Source organism: Platalea leucorodia (assembly GCF_965183815.1).
Source record: "Platalea leucorodia genome assembly, chromosome: 24".
Classification (NCBI taxonomy): domain Eukaryota; kingdom Metazoa; phylum Chordata; class Aves; order Pelecaniformes; family Threskiornithidae; genus Platalea; species Platalea leucorodia.
Genome location: NC_138846.1, coordinates 2,260,123 through 2,281,500, shown reverse-complemented (window position 1 = coordinate 2,281,500; position 21,378 = coordinate 2,260,123). Strand labels below are relative to the sequence as shown.

The 21,378-nt window shown below is 52.7% G+C and overlaps 1 protein-coding gene across 2 annotated transcripts; it reads left to right on the top strand.

Moving 5' to 3' along the window:
• Positions 1–473: 473 nt before the first annotated feature.
• Positions 474–20,610, top strand: RPRD2 (regulation of nuclear pre-mRNA domain containing 2). Of its 2 annotated transcripts, XM_082333084.1 has the most exons (11): positions 474–765; positions 6,972–7,101; positions 9,675–9,775; positions 11,016–11,093; positions 13,014–13,066; positions 13,814–13,940; positions 14,827–15,002; positions 15,668–15,953; positions 16,293–16,559; positions 16,845–17,048; positions 17,738–20,610. In XM_082333084.1, the coding sequence occupies exons 1-11, from the start codon at positions 549–551 to the stop codon at positions 20,464–20,466; spliced, it is 4,368 nt and encodes a 1,455-aa protein (XP_082189210.1). In that variant the 5' UTR covers positions 474–548; the 3' UTR covers positions 20,467–20,610. The 2 variants fall into 2 exon arrangements, with proteins under 2 accessions (XP_082189210.1, XP_082189209.1); XM_082333083.1 differs by lacking the exon at positions 11,016–11,093 and having other exon boundaries at positions 478–765.
• Positions 20,611–21,378: the final 768 nt, after the last annotated feature.

Here is a 21,378-nt window from a genome sequence, read left to right as displayed (position 1 = left end):
GCCTGCAGCCGCCTCCCCTTTATTTACACCGTAAACTGTTCTATTTCTAAAGCCGGGGCTGTCGCCCGGCCCCGGGGCCGTGCCCCGTTTGACGCCCCGCTGACGGCCGGGGGCGGCCGCCATCTTGCAGGGCGGGAGGCGGCGCGGCGCGCAGGCGCGGCGGGGGCCGGGCGGGCCGGCGCAGGCGCGGAGGGGCGGCCCGTGTGAGGGAGCCCGGCACAAAATGGCGGCGGGGGGGCGGGCGCTGCGTGCGGGGGGGGCCGGCCGGTGACCGCGCCGCCGCCGCCGCTCCCAGCCGCCGCCCGGGGCAGCGGGACGGGCCCGACGGGCCGCGGCCGAACGATCGCCCTCGGGGCGGGCGGCGCCGCCGCCGCCGTCGCCCGTTCCTCGGCCGGGCGCAGCGGCCCGCCGCATTCCCCGCCCCGCCGCGGCGGGCCCCGCCGCCTCCTGAGGCGCCGCCGCCCGCGTCCCGCCGGGGCCGAGAGCGGAGCGGGGAAGGCCGCGCCGCCGCCGTCCGTGCGGCCCGGTTGGGCGAGCAGGGCGGGAAGATGGCGGCGGGCGGCGGAGGCGGCGGCCGGGCCTCCTCCTCCTCCTCGGCCGCCGCCTCCTCCTCCTCGGCCGGCGCGCTGGAGGCCTCGCTCGATAGGAAGCTGCAGGCGGTGACCAACACGATGGAGTCCATCCAGGGCCTCTCCTCCTGGTGCCTGGAGAACAAGCGGCACCACAGCACCATCGTCTACCACTGGATGAAGTGGCTGCGCCGCTGTGAGTGCGGGGCGCCGGCGGGGTGGGCCCGGGACCGGGGCGGGGGGGGGGGGGACGGGACACCGGGGACCGGCCCTTGAGCTCGGGCAGGTGCTCGGCCACCTCCCCGTAGCCTCGTCCCGCTTCGCCCGGTGGCTGTCGGGGCTCGGAGCCTGCATGGAGGCCGTCGGCGGCCGCTGGTTGGGGGTCCGTAGGGGGGAAGGAGATGGGGCGCGGGTTACGCGGCTGTGCCGGGGGTTTCGGAGGCGACGTCGTGAAATCGGAGGTTCTCCCATCGCTCGGAAATCTGTCGGCGTTGCGTGGCCCCTGGGTAGGGTTTCTGCTTAGCATCACCTCGTCATGCTTAGAAAAACAGAAATTGCGTGGTTGCACCTGGACGGTGGCACCTTCAACCCGCTGAATTCTGCGTCTGCTTGGCCGGGATCTTATAAAACATTATTTTGAGAGCCGGGGGGAAAGATGCCTTCAGCGTTGTGGGGGCGAGGGACGTTGCTGTCCCTTTCCGCGGGCATGGCAGCCTGTTGTGGGCACAGATAAGCGTTGGGTGCCAACACTCGGATTTGGCAGGCGCCCGCAGGCGACGCAGCGGTGACCCGAGAGTAGGAAAGTTAATGTTTTCATGAGTCTAAACAAGGCAGCGTTATCTCTGCTGTCTTGCTGCCGTGTGAAGGTTTTGCCTGTTGTCGCAGGAGTTAAAAGTAAGCTTTGCAGTAACGCGAAGGTAACGTTCCCATCCCAAAGCGTCGCTCCGGTTTGTGTTAAACCTTTTGGAAAGTTTGGGATAGTTTGTTTTCTCTATCGAGGCCCTTCTGCAAAATGCAGAGGGCCCTCTCCCCCCAAATTTTGATTTACGTTTTTTCTTGTCTGCGCACTGCGTGATTAAAGAGAGCAAGGTAAGAGCCCGAGGGCTGTTCTCTGGTCCATACTGACCTGCTGGGGAGGAGAAGCTGGCCCTGGCCTGTCCTGCCTCACCGTTGTTGCCCACCTCTCCTGGAAATCCTCTTCCCTCTGACAGCCCTCCTCAGCAGGGGGGTTCTGCGGGACCGTCCCCGGTCCTCTTTGCCCTCTTGCTCCGAGCACACCCCCTCAGAACAAAATCCAGCTCCCGTCTCTCCTCGGGATGCGCAGACTCCTCTGGACTTGGTGTCTCTCGTCACAGCTGCCATTCTGGCTCCTCTCTAGGGCCTCGGTGAACGCCTCGCTGTAGGTCAGGCTCAGCACGACCCAGCTCCTCGTTCCCTGCCTGTACCTCGGGGCAGGTCCTCGCTTTGCCCGGCCGCTCGCTGGGAGCGCAGAGCCTTTGTGCCAGCGCGACTCCCCCATGTTTATCATCCTACAGCTCCCATCCCACTGGCTCGTGGAGCGGAGACTCTTCCCTGGACTCCTGCCGCTTCTCCGTGGCTGACATTCGTCTTTCAGCTCCTGGCCAAGGCGGCTGAGCTTCCAGAGACGCTGCTTTGGCGCTTGCCCCTTCCTTCTCCCTTGCACTCCTCCATTACTCATTCCCTCCTTCCCAAGCTCATCAAAAGTAATTTAGTTGTTCCCACTTGCAGGGCCCTTGACGCTCTGGTCTCGACGCCGGCTCCCATCAGCTGCTGGGCTGTCGGCTCCTGCCCCTGAGCCCTTGGTACCAGCCTGGACACTGTTTTATTTTGGCACGAGCGCTTTCAAGGCGTTCCTTGCGCAGCCCTCGCGAGGATCTCCCCTCAACACCCCTCGTGTTTGTCCAAGTTCCTCCTTAAGTATCTTATCCGAGGTACCAGCTAAAGCAACCCTTGACAGTGGCCGTGATGCTGCTGTGCCCTGACCCCTGATGATTTGGTTACTTCCCACTCATGCGGGGCTTTTTTTTCCTGCTTTTCCCTTCGTGGTACCCTTCATTCTCTGCCCCGAGGACCTCGCAGCCTCTCTGTGCTCTCATGCAGCGGAAAGTCGCGGTCCCAACCAGAAGAGCTCAGTAGTAATAATAACGGCGAGTACAGCTTGCTTTTGGGTTCCTTTTCCAGCTTTTAAATATTTTAACTCTAAAGCTTCTAAGAGAGCCGCTCTTTCCAGGGAGCTCCTTGCGAAGGATGGATGTGGTGGGATCGGGGGCTGTATCTCGGTGCTCTGCCCGGGTGAAGATGAAGCGGGGAGAAGTGCCTTCGTACCTCTTAGATGTGCGTCTCCGTCAAGTGTGAGACCCTTGAGTAGGGCAGTTCCTGCGTGGTCTCTCTCCAGCGATGCCGGCGTTGGGCTGAGGGCGGTTTCTTGCAGGAGGCTTGTAGAAAATGTCAAGTGTGGGGGGATAAAATTGTCCTTTTTATTCTTTATCTTCTATAAATCAGAGTAAGTAGGCGTTGGGCTGGCCTGCGGGGCGGCTGGTGCTCCTGGCCCGGGCTGTGAAGGGATTTTGCCCGAGCATTGGTGGTCTCGTGGGTGCTCCCGCCCCGGGGGTGGTCGGTCCCTCTCCCCCTGCACACTTTTGAGAGGGAACGGCTGCGTTCTGCTGTGGGTATTTTCTAGCATCCACGCTTTACCGTATCCCAATGGAGCTTTCTGCGCTTTGCTGTTAGATATTTGTTTCAGCTGATGTGAAATGTCCAGTTTAACCGAAGGTGCGGCTATTTGGACAAAGAATTTGGTCCTTTCAGAGAAAAAAAAAAAAAAAAAAAAGAATGCTGGTATTTAAATATGTTGCTGTTGGCATGGGCATCTCCCTTCCCGGGTCAAGGCTTGTCCTGAGCACGAGCCGGTCACAGCTGTTGGCCAAGAGCTTTACGACATAAATGTTTTGTGAGGTAACGCTGCGATAACTTTACCTCTGGGAAGTTTTTGTTGCGAATGGAGAGCTTTCTTGCAGGAGGGTCGTCTCGTCGGTGTGTCCACGCGAACAGCCCTTAAATGTGAATTAAATTGGACGCATCGCACACCGGCTGCCCGGAGATGTCGCTCGATGGAGCAGGCGGCTGTCCTGGAGCTGAGCAAAAAGCTGGGGTGGGCTCAGTTCTAAAATTTCCTGTTTCTTGTCTATATTTCCTCTCCGGTTTAAGCTGAGATGGTCTTAAGAGTAATTAAGAAGCCGTTCATCCATCAGATACGGCCACTTGCATAATGTGGTTGAAACCGCTTGTATAAAGTGCATCTTGGACTCAAAGGCGCTTGGTTTTCTTCGTGCAGCTTGTCCGTAGCCTAGGTACTGGTCTAGCATGGCTTTTTCCTACCGTGTAATTTGGGTGAATCTTGTTTTATAAATATTAGCTCTAAATCGAGGAGCTAAATTAGTTCTGCCTTGGCTGAGGTCCTTGTGGAAACGGCGGCGGAGGTGATGGTGCAGGCTGTGCTCCTTCCTTATGGCGTTTGTCTTGACGTTGGCTCTGGGTCTTTCTGCTGCATTTGAAGGCTGTCTTGAATCGTTTACATCAAAGGTTTATATATCTTCAAGATCTCTTTTGCGTTATGTCATAAGATCTGAAATCAGCGCTATCGCTGCTGGCGAATAGCATCGCTGAGATCAAAAGAGCATCCAGTGACCAGCGGGTGAATTAGCAGTGGAGTGCTGGATTTTAATTAAATTGCAGAAAACCCATTTTGATGGGGTGATGATCTGATAGACTGTTGAAGCTGGTGTTTCGGGGCAAGCTGGCTCTGAATCGTTTTGGGAAGTCAGGCGGGCGCAGCACCGCTCCGGTTGGATTTCCAGCCCTCAGGGCAGAGCAGAGCGCTCCTCACTCCGCTTCTCGCTCAGGCAAACAAACCCCGATCTGCCGTGTAAGCACATTTAGGGTGAAGGTTGTAAATAAGTTTCTGGTAACGAAAATAAATGTAAATAAGTTTCTGGAGGGGATAAGGCCGTGGGGAGCAGGGACACCGTGCTGTTCCTGCCCCGGGTTTGGGGTTGGACGATGCCTCTTGCTCACCCACCGGTCCGTAGCGACACTCGGCGGGCACCAGCAACGAGCAAGAAGAACCGGTGCCGCTTGTAGGGGCTCGTGGAGGCTCTTCACTTCACGGCATCAACCTGTTGAGGATCTGACAATCAAACCAAACTAAGCCTTTGCACTTATCCTCAGCTTTGCTTTCCCAAAGAGGCTGCCTTCTGTGAAAGATCTTCATTTTGAACAAACAACTTGCTAAATTATCCCTTAATATCGGTGGGTCAGCGTAGAGCCCATAGGGTCAAAATCTTCCTGGCGTGAGCTTTTCAAGCAAGCTCGCTGCGTGCAGGGACTCCTGTGCTGGGTGGGTGCTGGACCCACGTCTGCTTGCTTGATTCCTCATCTGGGATCGAGCCCTTCTGCAGGGAAGGCGTGCGAGAGCGCGGGCGAGAGTTGTGCGCAGAGAGGAGTCCCGGAAAACACCAGCGTTTCATGCCCAGCCTCCCATATGCGAGTACACCGTGTCATTCGTGAGCAGGGATTCTCTGCCTTATAATAAGGCTTTTGAATAATTGCATTCCGTACGCTAAAAATTAACTAACCCCGTATTTCTGTGGCTGCGATCCTGCTTCGATGGGCTCCTTGCCAGAAGTCCGTTGGTGGCCACTGACCCTCTCCTCTGCATCAGAGAGGAATGTTAGAAAAGAGGGAGGCAATATTTAACAATTAGTTTCCAATAAAAGCGTTTGAGCTTATTGTTGGCTGGAAAATATTCGCGTAGGGGCTTTTCCTTAGGCGCGGTCTAAGGCGCGAATGAGTTTTGTGAAAATCCTGGCTTTATTTCTGGTTGGCTTCGAGTAGGAGGAGAGCGCAGAGCTGCCGGAGATTGTCGCCACTGTGGGTGGTTTGGGGTTTTTCTGCGACAGGTCGTGAATGCAGGAGCGGTGTCAGTAAGGGTGAGCTCCCACCAGGGGCTCTGGACCAGGGATGACGCTGAGAGCTTCCCAATGGGAAACCCGGAGACCGGGATAGCCACAGGGTGCAGCCGTGCTGCAGGAAGAGGCTCTGGCGAGGTAGGGACGACTGGAAAATGAAGCGGGATAGAGAATTAAAGGATTTGTCGATAAAAACTCTGATTACTAATGCAGCTGGGGTACAGCCGGAGCGGGTGTAACGCGGGGAAGGTGGGAGCCTGATAGAGCTCACGGGCACGTGAAACAAACCCATCTATTGTCACCGTTCCTATATTTAAATCCTCATGTTGTGCCGTTAAATTAAGTGAAGAAGCTAATTAGCATGTGGATGAGCTTACTGCACTACAAGCGCTGTTACAGGCCGACTGAAGAAGAGGTTTGATGAAATAATTAAATTTGGAGCTGAATATAAGGAAGATCAGAGGTGCGTTGTTTGGAGTGCGGCTGCGGGTGGGAGGTCTGGGTGCGAAGGTCAGCGCCGGCTCAGCAGGGACGGGGAGGTGTTTTTGGAGAAATCGATCTCTGGAGGAGAAGGGACGGGGATCCGGGGTCCTTTGTGTGCCACACAAAAGCTGGTGCCTGGCTGGTGTTAAATCGCACGTCGGAAAGGGCCGTCCAGGCAGCCGCGTCCCAGGAACTGGCAGTGCGTATTAAACATATTAATAATAAACATTGGTTTATTAATAGGAGGCGTTTAAAGGAACGTGGAGAAGGTCTCTCCGTGTCTGTACTAAGTGCCCTCTGAACAGCTCTGGACATAGGTGCATGCCTGGTAAAACCTCCCCGATAAAGCTGCCAATCTTAGAGACCATTTTAAGCCATTACAGCTTAAAAAAAGGGGACATTTATACATGACGATTCTTAGAAAATATGAGTGAGTGGCCTCTAAACTATTAAACAGTAGATTGCACGGAGTCGGTAGCCAAACGGGGTGATGCTGGCGCTTTGGAGACCGGACCAGACACGCGCTCTGGAGCGGTTGGGTTTTTTCCCCTGCAGAAGTTCGTGCCGTTTTGTGTTTGGCTGCTTACCGCGGGCGATGCTGATCTCTCTGGCTGTACGGTTCCACTTGCTGCGCGGGTATCGTAGAAATAGCACAGGGTCAACGGCTTTTTGTGTCCTTTCTAAGCCTAAGTCAGAGACAAGGCTTGGCGTTACCAAATGTTTAGTTTTTGAGGAGGTCTGGAAATGATTTGGAAATTGAAGTCTTCCTCTCTAGTCTCCAGTTTTGACCACTGGACTTGCCCTCGGACGCGCCATTGACGGAAACGCTGAAAAGCCCCCCAAAAGCAGGCACTTAAATGTTATCAAAATGCGGCCGATGTGACTACTTCTACTTGATGATGAATCTGAATTTTTTTCTTTTTGTCTTTAGCTGCCTTTCCTCATCGACTGAACCTTTTTTACTTGGCCAATGACGTCATACAGAACTGCAAGAGAAAAAACGCGATTGTCTTTCGTGATACGTTTGCAGAAGTGCTTCCTGAAGCTGCTTCGTTAGTGAAGTAAGTAACGATGTCAGAAGGTTGAATGTCTGAAAAAATGTGAATTTCTCTTCTAACATCTCCGACTCTCTAGAAACATCAGCAAAATTTCAAGGATTTTGTTCGAACGACTGTGTGGGTTTGAGCTTCTCTACAAGGCGTGTGCTAGAACGGGCGTAAAGCTGGCTTTTAATTTGCGTGGGGGTCTCATTTGAGTAAAATTATCACGTGAAGTCGTGCGAGGGGCGTTCTTGCACCAGTACCCTGTAGTTCTGCCCTCCCCTGCCTCCTCGTGCTTGTGTGCGGGCAGCGATGCCTTGTGCTGCCGCTGGGGGGGACGGTGGCAGACTCAGGGGAGTGCTTGCAGCAAGGAGGGGTGCGACGAGACAGGGAGGAAGAGGAGGAGAGGAGAGGGAGGTCTTTGCCGTCTCCGGGGATCTGCCTGTGGTTGGCCACCATGAAAACAAGCACCACAGATGCCAGTCTAATCCCTGCCTGGCTTCTGTGAGCTTCTCTCTGGCTCCTGTGCTGCCGTACCCATCTGCTAAAACTTTATTTCAAGGTAACGCGTTCTCAAAGGCGGTTTTGCGCCCTGCTGGAAATCAGAGACTTTAATTTATTAGAGAAATGTGGGACGAAAAGATCTCGCGCGGGCGCGTGTCCGGGTGGGGTGAGCCCCGTCCCGTCGTTACCCCCCTGCGAGGCAGGTTGCCTTGCTGCCCTCCGTTTTGGTTTCCGAATCTTCCTCAAACCAGATGGTCTTGAAGGGGCAGGACATAGTAAAAATACAAAGCGGCTCCTTAGTCGTAAAGTGATGTTGCTGGTTTGTGTGCCTTTGGAACGGGGTTTGAAGCGGCAGATGGTTGAACGTAGCATGAGGCAGGGAAAAGGTTAAGGTTGGACTGCTCATTAGCTTATATTTAAATGTAAGTTGCCAGAAGAGAAAGTTGAAAATACCATTAATAGTTGCCAACAATGAGGAGGAGGAAGAAAAAATTCTGGGCGTATCAGCTACCAAAGCAAAAGAGAGAAGGAAAAGCTACAGCAAGAATTGGAAGTTACCGATCCTTTGATAGCCCCACCAGGCTTTACCGAGCCCGGTCCGATGCCGGTCTAGAAATGATTAAATGGATAAAAGTTCTGTGAACTTGCTGTTTCCATCTTTCGGTGTCTGTGTACCGTGGGGGTGTGATTTGGCTACCCTTTGTGGACCCCGATGGAAGATTTTTGCCTCTTCCACGTGCACCTTGCTGCTCCTGGCAGGTGATGTCATTCTGTCTGTCCATCTGCAAAGCCGGGGACAGCAGTGTCACTCCACAGCAGAATCTCGGTGACCGAGCTTTTTCCAGTTGGTTTAAAAAGCAGTAAAAGCGGCCAGAAAATGCGTCGCTCTTTCTTGAAACGCTGAGCTGGAACGCGAATGCAGCAGGGCTCGAAGTTGCGTGGGACAGCTGCTCGGGTGGTCTTTAAAAAGGTCCCTCCCAACCCAGACGGTTCTGTGAAGCACCCTTCCTTCCCTCGCTCTGCCCGGCAGAGCACCCGCCGCCCGAGGGTGCGGAGCAGCCCCTTTGGGTCTGGAGCCCTGCCGCGGTGCCAGCTGCCACCCGGCTCCCACGCTGCGGTGGCGGCTCCGCTTCCCAATTAGAGTTCATTATTCCGAGCTCAAGTCCTCTGGGGCAGTCGCTTCTGGTTGTTGGCAGGGTTCAGGCTCGCGTGCTGCCCTCGGAGTGCGAAGTTCGGGGTGCGTGAACCTTAATTCGGGTTGCTTTGCAGGAAGCGCTCTTCGTTCGGGTGATCAGCAGGGTGACGACTGGTCTGGTCATGCGTTTTTCCTCTCTCATCCCAAGAGCTGTCCCTTGGGTCTGCGCCCTTGCGTTCGCTCGGGGGTCTAGGGAGAACACACTTTGAGAGCGGTTGCTTACAGGTGTTTTATTTGTCCGTTTTTTTCCTCGAAACAGAAGGACCTGGATGAGATTTGACACCAGGCCATCTCCTTTTCTTTCTTTCTTTGGAGATTCTTACAGATGACATTGCTTAACTCCCAAGGCTGATGCTGCTAGGCACAGAGGGGATGTGTGATCAGAGATGAGTGGGAGAGCTCGTCGTCTTGATGAAGTTCAACACCACCGATCGCCTGCTATACAGTCGCTTCTCTCTGAAGCAGTTACTCTTCTCTGTGAAGACAGTAATGCTTTATTTCCCTCCCACCCTGCCCTGGAATAATCACTTTTCTCCCCGAGTATCTGTATAGAAAGCTGCTTTGGAAAAGTAACAAAAATTTTTTTTCCCGTGAAGAAAGGCTTCAGAGAAATCCTATTGTGTTCCTACCACTCTGAAACCTTCTAATTTTACCCAAAAAAGGGCCCCAGTCCGTTACGATACGGAAGCGTGTGCGTGCTTAACTCCGAGCGTGTGGACTTGCTGCCTTGGTCTCACTGGGACCCCTTGCAGTGGAAGGAAAGTCATCCCCCGGGCTGAAGGGCCTTTTGAAGTTTTGATTTAAACACTTAATTATTTACATTATTATCCATTCTAGAATCACAAGAAATTACAGTGTGGGGGTAAAGAAAGCCCAATCTGCTCTTCTTTTTCAGGGATCCATCCGTTTCCAAATCTATCGAAAGAATCTTCAAAATCTGGGAGGACAGAAATGTGTACCCTGAGGAAACCATTTTGGCACTAAAAGAAGCTCTGAGTAAGTTACTTACCCTTTGCATTTCTTACCTTAGAAACTAACGCGTGATGAGGGTAAAGAAAATGTCTGGAACCGCTGAGTGAAGTTATTGCGCGTATCTGTTCTTTCTGCATTTGCACCTAGCACAGGCTTTAAAGTAGCGAGGCGTTGTACGTGAGCAGCACTGAATTCACCTGCTTCACGGTTTTTTGTACCTTTCTCAAGACAGCTCTGAATCCTTTCACGTACGCTGGAGTTGTTCCAGCTGAGATTAAACAGAACGTGAAGGTAAAGTGGTCCTACAAGTCCTGAACGCGGTGCCCTGGCAGAGGGCTCGTGTCCCTGGCTCTTCCTTTGAGCGTGAGCCGACTCTCAGCTGCCGCAGTGGGGCGAGGAACAGAGGCGGCTGCCTTCCTTTCTAGTCTGTTTTAGCAATAAGTTGATTTTACTAATAATATTTGTGGTATGGGAAAGAGGCTGGGAAGCAAAGCTTGGAGGGTGAAGGGTCCTTGAGTACTTATGAAAGAACTCTGCTTAAAAGCTGAAATGGCTAACGTTAATTGGAAACACGTGTAGTCAGTTAAAACCAGAAATGAGCCAATACTCAAATACTTGAAGGAAACGAGTCCACGTTTCTGCTTTGCTTGGTTCCATCATTAAGAGCTAAAGGTGCTTCAGGAGATCCTCAAGTGTGGTTTTGAGAGCCAGTCGTCGTCACGGCAGGAGAAACACGGTGTCTCGAGTTCAGGCTTTGGCACGTGAAAAGGCTTTAGTTGGGCGTTGCATGTTGAGAAGTGAAGCGTACGTGTACGTTCTGAAATCTCTAATTTTTGTAACTTGAAAACAAAAATATTTCAGCTTGTAAATGAGGTATTGTGACTATTTTCCCAGCTTGCATTACTTGCCTGTTGAATGCTGATTTCGTAAAAGCCTACCTAAAGAGCCGAGCGGTATAGTTCTATTTTTCGATGCTGTGTGTTTTTCCTTTTTACTCTGGTCATTACTGTGATTTTTTTGAACTGTCTTAGTGTAAGGGCAAACAGAAACTTGATTTAAAAATGGAAGACCATCCCGCAGGTTGCTGTATTCCTGAGTAAACTTAGGTTCTCTTGGGCATCCAGCAGCTCCTCTAAGGAAGTTGGTCTAGGTATTTTAAAACAAATTTCTGTTCACTCTTTTACCGTGCAACCGTATGGCACCAAAACCAGATTCTTAAAGGAATCGCATAATGCCAGACTGCAAAAAATGAAATGTTTTCCAGGTACCACTTTCAAAACTCAGAAGCAGCTGAAAGAAACTCTGAACAAACAACCGAATAAGCCGTGGAAGAAATCGCAAAGTAAGGAAACAATGTGAACTCTCTGAACTAATATAGAAATTGCCTTCTTGAGGAAGAGAAGAAAGGCTAGCCCAAACCGGGCAAAGTACCTGGACTAAAAGATGAGCCAGCATGCGTCTTCCAGGCTTGTAAAGCTCCTTACAGGCTAATATGTAAAGCACCAAGGAGTTGTTTTTGCTAGAGAACCACTTTTTAAAGGAAAGAAGTATGACCAAAAAAAAAAAAAAAATCTTTGTGAGAGCAGAGGTTATGAACAGTAGAGGAAAGAGCTGGTGGAACCTCTTGGAAACTGGCGTTAGACTATGCAGAGATGGAGAGAAGCCAGACAGAACCGTGTACTTTGGCAGCGGGAGGTGGACAGCGCCTTCGCGCTCAGGAACACATCTTCAACAGCAAACTAGGTGCTAGGATAACAGAAAACTGGAGGCTGGCAGTGCAGATAATGAACTGTGGTGTCCGACAGTACCGGCAGTGCAGTCTAGCAGGAAATGCATTTATAATATACCAATCTCGCTAATCTCATTATACGCTAAAGCCTTGAATGGTCCGAGATGGTGGAACGTTAGGTGTAAGATGTGGCCTGCGCCCGCCTGTACGAGTGCCGAGATCAGAAGGTTAACAAAAGAGTTTGGAAGCATTTATTACTTGGCTTAACATCATGTCCTGGTTTTGGCTGGGATAGAGTTAATTTTCTTCCTAGTAGCTGGCATAGTGCCGTGGTTTGGATTTAGGAGGAGAATAATGTTGGTAACGCACTGATGGTGTAGTTGTTGCTGAGCAGGGCTTACACTAAGTCAAGGTTTTCAGCTTCTCATGCTCTACCGACTGAGAAGGCTGGGGGTGGAGGAGCGGCTGGGAGGGGGCCCAGCCAGGACAGCTGACCCAGACCGGCCCGCGGGCCGTTCCGCACCACACGACGTCACGCTCAGGGCATAAACTAGGGGAACGTTGGCCGGGGGCCGCTGCTCGGGGACTGGCTGGGCATCGGTCAGCGGGTGGTGAGCAACTGCATTGTGCATCACTTATTTTGTACACTCTTTATCATTACTATTATTATTATTAATAATAGTAAGTATTTTCCCTTTCTTTTCTGTCCTATTAAATTGTCTTCATCTCAACCCACGAATCGTACTTTTTTTTTTTTTCCCCTCCCTCCCCAATTCTCTCCCCCATCCCGCTGGGGGTGGGGAGCGAGCAAACGGCTGCGTGCTGTTCAGCTGCCTGCCGGGTTAAACCACGACCCATCCCAGGCTGCTTTCCCAAAAATGTGCTCTATTCAGCACGGATGAAGGGTTTAGCATTTTGCTTCTTATCAAATGTTTCTTCTGTTTTGTCCAGAAACCAATGGATTTAGTGTCTCTTGATAGTGGGATTCGTTCCCCCCGCTCTCTTAAGAAGATGTCAGAATAGAGGTCTAAGAGTTTTTAAGGTTGAAGAGCGTGGTTAGGCCTAGGAAGTACTGAAGGGAGACCCCGTCCGAAGGAAACGCTGGGCTGCCTCTGTCAGCTCTAAGCCTGGCACATGGGAAATAACGTTACCTTCCCTGTAGAGAGGGCTAAACTCACTGGGTACGGCTGTCAGATCAGCCCTTGCAGGGACTTGTCTTCCCAACGGTAGAGCTGGAAAAGGTATGCACAGAAAATCTTCATAGCATGTTAAAAAAAAAAAGAAAAAGCGCTAGTATAATTTGTTGACCTCAGTCACAGTCTAGCTGCGCGTGACCGTGTCCCGGTTAGCTAACGGAAAGCCGGAGCATTGAGGGACATCTCTCTGGAGGGGAAAATGTAATGAGTAACAACAGCCTGCGAGTCTTCCGCTGAATTATGCTAAATTATTTTTTATTAGAACTGCCTTTTGTGACTTACTTTTAGTCGGGGCTTAGTTCCTTGGTTTCTTTATACTTTTTCTTTATTCCAACAGCATCCACAAACCCGAAAGCTGCTTTGAAGTCCAAGATTGTTGCCGAATTCAGAGTAAGTCTGCGAGTGGAAATATTCTGTTGCACTAACCTCGGTCCTTGGGCTGTAGCTTTTGTGTAGCTTACGTCCACCAGCAGCAGCAGCTTGATGGGAAGCTCTAGTATTCGGTGTCTTTTTGTTCCTTGGCCTATAATGCCTGCTGGGCATTTCGGTTGTGAGTTTTGTAAGGGCTGCCACCCTTTCCGTGCGCTGTTACGGACAGCAAGGCAGCTGGAAAGCCTTCGGAGCGCTGCGGAGGCTCCCTACGGAAACACGGGTTTTCGTTTGGGGTAACCTCGTACGAGAGAGCAGTTTGCCGTCTCGGGAGCTGCGTGAAATCCACGGGCCCTACGCTTAGAGGGGCTGGCTGTTACGGACGGTGCTCACCGAGGTCAGGTTGTCCTAGTGAAGGAGGAGTTTAGGGTGGCCGAGGAGTTGGCGGCAAGAAATTTGTCTAAATTAGGTCCCCCAGAGGCGTGCGGTGTGTTAACGAAACGCATGTCCCTACTCTTAACCATCATAGCCAGGAGACTGGTAGAATTGCAGCCCCTGCCTGAGCCTGAGCCCACCGATCCGTTTGACTTGAGGTTAAAAATCCAGAGATTCGCAGGGTTCGTTTCTGCGTTAGCTCTCGTTCAGAAACGGTCTTGAACCAGAGCGTTGTTTGTCGCTAAAGCGGGTCTGGGCTGTTCGTTCTGCACAGCAGGGCTTCTCTTCCGCGGAATGTGATGAGGATGCTTTTCTTGTTTGATTTTTTTCCAGCCCCAGTCTCTCATTGATGAATTGCTACTATACAAGCGCTCGGAAGACCAGATAGAACTGAAAGAGAAGCAGCTTTCCACTATGAGAGTGGATGTGTGCAGCACTGAAACACTTAAATGCTTAAAAGGTAAAGACAGCGTGTAACGTACAAAACCCGAGGTAATCGAAGGACGTGCAAAATACGTATCCTAACGGCTGTAGGAGCTCCTCGGTTCTGTTGAGCCTTAGACCAGAAACCAGACCGTGTCTGTAAAATGCCAGAATTTCAAAGTGCGGTTAGGAACCACCAAGCAGGAGCCTAAAACCTTTGTTAATTCGAACCTGTTCCTAGAAACCCACGGATACAGCGCTCAGACAAAGCAGAAGGGATGAAGATGTGTTTTGTACTAGTCAAACATGCCCTTGTATATCGTTAAAACACGCGTTGTTCTTAACGCGTTCAGAACTCCTTAAATAATTTTGGATTTAGGTTAATGCATCCATCGATGGCTACAGTTTGAGAATGCCAACTGCGAGTCCCGTAGCAAGCAGCGCATCTTAGGGGTGAAGGCACTGAGTTACGTTGAGCCACGCTAACAGGAAATTTAATTGTAAAACTGCAGGTAGCTCGCTCTGTGCTTGGTAATCCGTGACTGCAGGCTTTGAAAATGGTCGCAGTCGTGGCAAGGCGTAGCTGTTGTGAACCCCGATGATGTTAGGAACCTTTGGAATATGGTAACGAAGGAAAAATAAAACTCAAGATGAAATTACGCGCTCTGGGTAGTTGAAAGAGTAAAATTTTACACCTCTGTGTCTTGAACTTATTTATCACTAAAAACTAGTTGAAAAACAATATATTCTGCTAGCAGCTTGGCCTCTTTTTTTAATGGATACCGACGGATGGACGGGGCGGTCTGGAGAGCGTACGGCGTGATGCAGCGTCCCCGGTTGCCGCTGTTGAGGACGCGCTTCTGAGAGCTGATTTCCCGTTTGGCGGATGGCAGCTTATTTACATGGTGTTAATCTCCTTGCAGACAAAACAGGAGGAAAGAAGTTCTCCAAGGAGTTTGAAGAAGCAAGTTCAAAGCTGGAAGAGTTTGTAAATGGCTTAGACAAGCAAGTGAAAAACGGCCCCTCGCTCACCGAAGCCCTGGAGAACGCCGGTATATTTTATGAAGCGCAGTATAAGGAAGTCAAGGTGGTAGCAAATGTAAGTGCGCTTTTCCTCGGTCCTCCCCAGGCGGGCCGACATCCGCCTATGTTTGCTAAGCATCTCAGAGGCCAGAAAATGCATCCCCTCTCTATTCACAGCGGAAGAAGTTTGGCGTAGTTGTACAAAGGGTTTCAAAAGAGAGCGGGGTTGAGGTGTCGGGCAAGAAAAGGAGACGTTACAAAAATCCATGGGTCAGAAGCTCAGTTCTTGTATGTTGCTGGGATTTTGTAGCCGCTCTGCGTTTTTAAACGGGGGCAAGATTACAGTTAGTCTAACAAATCCTAAATTCTAGAAACGGCACGAGTTGCGATCAATATGCAAACTAGATGAACAAATGAAGAGAGAGTCCAGTAAAGCATTGTAAAAACAACCAACTCTACCAGAAAAACCCCCGAACAGGCAGCATATTTGTTAGAAAACATTTTTTTTTTTTTAATGAAAATCGTTTTAAGTCACTGGACAAAAGGTTTTACCTTCCCCTTTTTTTGTGGTCCTTGCTCTGCAAGTCAGGCTGAGAAGCTGAGTTCTTACTGCAGGGTTCTCACTGCAGGGTTCGGGCAATTGGAAATGGTTTTCTAAGGCCGTGTGCTTCGTTAGGGAAGTGATTGAGGCACGCTGTCTTCCTATAAAAGATACTCAGTCCGATGTCCTTTCTTTCTTAGGCTTATAAAACATTTGCTAATCGAGTGAGCAATCTCAAGAAAAAGCTGGACCAGTTGAAAGCAACGCTTCCTGATCCGGAGGAGTCTCCTGTCCCTTCTCCAAGTATGGACGCCCCGTCTCCGACGGGCTCCGAGTCCCCTTTTCAGGGGATGGGGGAGGAAGATAGCTCCCGGTCTCCGGTGGTCGGAAGCCGCAAGACGATATCTCCGGAGCCTGTGACGGATAATCGGGACGTGGAAGACATGGAGCTCTCTGATGTGGAGGATGATACGTCTAAAATTATCGGTACGTTCTCGCGGGAGCAACAGAGTAATTGTCGTGTAGAAATCACATCGAGGCAAAGCAGCCCTTTCGCACCTCCTTTGGGATGCAGCGGATGCGCAAAGCCCTTGTTGAGCTGCGGATCGGTGCTCTTGGGTCTCGATCTCCTACCCCAGTCCCCTGACACAAGCAGGGAAGTCCCGATCTAGCCGCAATCGTTCTCGTCTCCCAAACCCCTCATCAAAATACGGTTTTACGTAGCCTGTGGGAATCAGGCCTAATGATGAGGATCCCGTTGAAAATCCTGTACCCTGAGTAATTCTTGACAACCTTCTGGTCTTGTTCTCCCCCTCCCTGATGCAGTGGAAGAGAGGAAGGAGAAGCAGGCTGCTCCCGCTTCGGCACCCGCAAAGACCGAAAGCGTCCCCAAAGCGGTGCCGTCTACCGCCGCAGCAGGCACGACTTCAGTGACGGTGACGACGCCTGCCCAGACTCCTCCGGCCCCGAAGCCGGTGAGCGCAGCGGCCGTCCCTCCGTCGCCAGCGCTTGCGTTGCCCAACCTGGCCAACGTGGACCTGGCAAAGATCAGCTCCATTCTTAGCAGTTTAACTTCTGTAATGAAAAATACAGGTGAGTGCTGAAGCAGCGCTGGCCCAGGTGTTTGGTTAACAGAGCTAACAACGGAGTTTTGTTTTGTAATCTTTTAAAGCTTTAATTGTCTCAAAATAAACACGAATGAGTTACTACTTGCAAGATCTGGCTCGGTCTCTCTGACGCACGACTGTCGGCTTCGTGAGCCTCTCCTTGCTCGCGCTCGGTGGAGCTCTGCTGCAGTTGTATCTGTGGAAAACTTGAGCCAAAAAAAGCTTCTGTTAACGAAGCAGCGTACGTGAGTGGTGTGTGCTTCCGTCCTAGGTGTCAGTCCCGCCTCGAGACCTTCTCCGGGAACCCCGACGAGCCCAACCGCTCTCACTAGTGGCCTGAAGACTCCGGTCATGGGGACTCCATCTGCTCCTTCCAATCCGTTAGCAAATATTCTCTCCAAAGTTGAAATAACTCCTGAAAGTATTTTGTCTGCTCTCTCCAAAACCCAGACTCAGACCGCACCAGCATTGCAAGGTACCGGAGCGTGGGTCTTGAGGGAGTGGCTAGCGGTGTATTTGATGGCAGCAGCCGCGCTGAAACGGGCTGCTGTGCTTATCCTAAAGCGAAAATGAAGGGACAAAAGCTTATTTGGAATGTATTACATCTTTGGCAAATGCAGATGACGTTTTTCTCAGGTAGCACACGTGTTACGGACCAGCGAGTTTTGTTACTTCCCTGTACACCTTTGTCTTTTTGCCGTGACCGAAGCGCACTTATCCGGCACGCTTCGTGGAAGGGCACTGACCGGGACAGGAGACCGAGAGGTCTTTGTGGTTTCCCTGTGCTTCGGAGAGCGCTTTTTTTAGAGCAGGAAACTTCCCAGGGGTGCTGCTCCCGCTTCTGCACCTTGAGGGTGTAACCCTGGTCAGTAGCGCAACGGTTTTTACGCCTGGCTGCAAAGCCAGGATGAGTTATCGGCTGATTCAGATGTATGTTGTAATTTGTATTTATAGATCGATCTGAGCCTCTGGCAAAAGCCTGCACCTCGGTGGGTGCTACCGTCAATATTAACGCAGCGAAATCCAGTCATTTTCAAACATGAAGTCGTTTTAAGGAACGACATCTGCGGTACAAACACCGAAACCTTTCCCTTGACAGTGGCTGAGGTTCACTTGCCTCTTGCCTGGCTAGCTGAACGCAGCGTTCTCTTGTTTTTTTTCCAGGTTTGTCATCTTTACTTCAGAGTGTTGCTGGAAATACCGTTCAGTCAAGCGAAACTGCGTCGCAGAGCACTTCAGCATCGCCAGCCAACACGACTGTTCCTTGCGTGAAGGGGAGGAATATTCCTTCCAGCACTCAGTCCTTTATATCCAAAAGTTTTGGTTATTCTCCCAACTCATCTACTGCTGAGGTTTCCTCAACTTCAGTTAATAAGGCTCCCGTTGGACATACCCCAGGGCTGTCAAGCTCCAGTTTTAAGCCGCCAACCAATTCCCTGGGATTTTCCAGTTCCCACCCCACCAGTCCTTCTTCCCTTTTGCCAACAGAAACCTCACTGGGTCAATCCTCCGAAATTTCAAAAGCGAAGCTGGAATCGGAACCCCCTTCTCCGAGCCTGGAGATGAAGATACACAATTTCTTGAAGGGAAATCCCGGCTTCAGCGGTCTGAACTTGAATATTCCAATTCTCAGCAGCTTAGGGTCCAGCATCGCAACGGAAAGTCACGCGTCCGACTTCCAGCGTGGTCCTACCAGCACTTCCATGGACAATGTGGACGGAACGCCGGTGCGCGATGAGCGAAGCGGGACGCCCACCCAGGACGAGATGATGGATAAGCCGACGTCGAGCAACGTCGACACTATCTCCCTGCTGTCGAAAATCATGAGCCCCGGTTCTTCTACTCCCAGCAGCACGCGGTCACCTCTTCAGAGCCGGGACGACGGATATCCCCAAGAACTTCCCAACTCCGTGCACACCTACCGGCCCTTCGGCCTCGGCAGAGAGTCTCCGGCCGGCCTGTACAAGCAGTCTGCAGACAGCATGGAGATACCCTCCTCTTTAATGGACTCCTCCCAGGAGAAGTTTTACCCAGACACCTCTTTTCAAGAAGACGAAGATTACCGCGACTTCGATTACTCGGGGCCGCCGCCGTCGGCCATGCTAAACCTGGAGAAGAAGCCCGCCAAGTCTATCTTGAAATCGAGTAAACTCTCGGAAGCTGCCGAGTACCAGCCGGTCCTGTCCAGCTACGGTCAGAGATCGCAGGAGTTTGGCGTGAAGTCATCCTTCCCTCAGTCGATGAGGTCTATTCTTGATCAGAGCGAGGGCTGCGACCCGCTGGCGTCGTCTCCCGGGATGTACGGGAGCTACGGCCTGCGGGGAAACGACTCCACCTCGGACGGCTCCCCTTCGCCCAGCAAGAACGACGTGTTTTTCGCGCCGGACTCCAATCACAACAACTTAGCGAAATCGGTGGTGCACTCCGGCCTCTCGCAGAAGCAATACCCGGACTCGCCCCACTCGATTCCCCACCGCTCGCTTTTCTCTTCTCAGAACGCCCTCTCCAGCCCCGCGGGCAGAGCGCCCGCGGCGAGCGTGGAGAAATCGTTGGGTTCTTCCATTTCCGCCACGTCGACCATCGAGTTCAAGAACATGCTCAAAAACGCCTCCCGTAAGCCCTCCGAGGAGAAGCATTTTGGTCAGATTTCCAAAAGCGGCTCCGGCGAGGGGGTGAGCTTGTCCGGCCACGGCCCGGCCGGAGCTCCCAAGGGAGAGCCGCAGCCGCAGGAGGAGCACTACCGCATAGAGACCAGGGTCTCCTCGTCCTGCTTGGACTTGCCCGACAGCACCGAGGAGAAAGGGGCCCCCATCGAAACGCTGGGTTACCACAACGCCTCGAGCAGGGGGATGTCGGGAGAGCCCATCCAGACCGTGGAGTCCATCCGGGTTCTGGGGAAGGGGAACCGAGGACACGGGCGAGAGGCGAGCCGAGCGGCGGGGTGGTTCGAGATGAGCAGCGGCGGGAGCGCCTTCGATAACGGGCCCTCGGGCACGTCGGAGCTGCCCGGCATGGGCGGCTTCCCGGCGCCGTACAAGGAGCACGTCCCGCCTTTCCAGGAGAGCGTCAACAACTTCCGAACAAATAACTTCAGCCCCGCTTTCGAGCACCACATGCCGCCGCCGCCGCCCCTCGCGCCGCCTCCCATCGAGCACGGGACTCCCTTCCAGCGGGAGCCGGTGGGTCCGCCCGCCGGACCCCCGGCCGCCCCCGCCAAGGACCACGGCAGCCTCTTCCCGAGGGATCACTCGGTCCCTCCCCGCATGCCGTCGGTGGATCACGCCAACCCCTTCTCGAAGGAAACCTCCGCTCCGCTCTCGCTGCCCCACGGCGTCCCCCCGCCTCCCTCCGTGGAGCACGCCGGGGTCCCCTTCCCCACGCCCCCGCCGCCCCCCGTCCCCGGGGAGCACGCCGGCGTCCCCTTCCCCGCCCAGCCGCCGCCGGCCGGGGAACACGGCGGCGTCCCCTTCCCCGCGCCGCCCCCCATGGCGGTGGAGCACAGCGCCGGCGCCTTCCCCAAGGAGCACGGTACGATCCACCAAGGGACGATAAAAGAGCATTTCGCCGTGCACGCCGGATCCCGGGAATCGGTGACCCAACCCCAACAGCGGGACCACGCCGCAGCCCCCCTCTCCCGTAACCGCGAGGCCGTGGGTCTGTCCCCCCTCTCCCGGGAGCAGCTGGGGACGGCCCGCGGCCTGGGTCCCCCCGCTCACCGGGACGGCGGCAGCCGCGGCGGGGTGCTGGTCAGGACCCCCCGCGCCGAATTCAGGCCGCGGGAGCCCTTCGTAAGCAGAGACCCCTTCCATAGCCTGAAAAGACCCCGGCCGCCATTCGGGAGGGGATCCCCCTTCTTCGCCCCAAAACGCCCCTTCTTCCCCCCCAGGTACTGAAGCAGACGCCCAGCTCCCGAGCGAAGGCATCCGGACGCTGTCGAGGGCAGCGGAGTAGCGCTTTCACTTGGTTTTTCCATATTTTTTTTTTTCTTTCCCCCCAGAGCCCCCATAACCTTCTCCTAAATTAAATGTTCTCTATTATTTTTTTTTTTTTTCGGTTCTTTATTTCCCAAGCCCACCCAGTTGGTGCGAGACTAGGAAAAAAAAAAGAAAAAAAAAAAAGTTTTAACGAAAAGAAGCATTGCTGTTGAAATAAAAACTTCCAGTAGTAGTTTAAAAAGTTTAAAAAAAAAAAAACAAAACAAAAAAACACACCAAAAAAAGTAAAAAAAAAAAAAAGAAAAAAAAAAAACAACTAAAAAACCGCAAGGAAAGATGAAGCGTGCTGTTGGGATGTTGTTTTTTAGCCGATTACCAAATCGCTGCCGCAGGGAGGAGCGAAGGGTCCGAGCGGTGGCAGAGACCCCCCAGCCCCTCCTGTGCCTTCCTCTGCAGCGACCGTCGCCGCTCCCCCTCCAGCTGGCCAAAATCCACCAAAAACAAAACAAAAAAAAAAGGCAAAAAGGCAGAAAAACAACAAAAAAACCCCACCTTAGGAGGATCTCCGGACTGTTCGGCTCCCGGCGCCCCGGGAGCGAGGAGGGGTCCCCCCGCCTGTCCCCCCCCTTCCGCCTCGGGAAAAATCTGTCGTCTGTTGGTTGGTTTTTGGTTTATTTTGGAAATTTTTGGGTTTTTTTTTTTTGTTTTTTTTTCTTCTCTCCCCTGGGAACACTGTTGACTTTCTACGTGTGTGTATATAATAATCACTTTTTAATTCCATCTCTCGATCGTTCACGACGCGCAGACGGAGCCCGCGGGGGGCTCGGGGCGCTGCCCCCCAGCCCAGGGCCGCCCCGCAGCCGCGCCGGC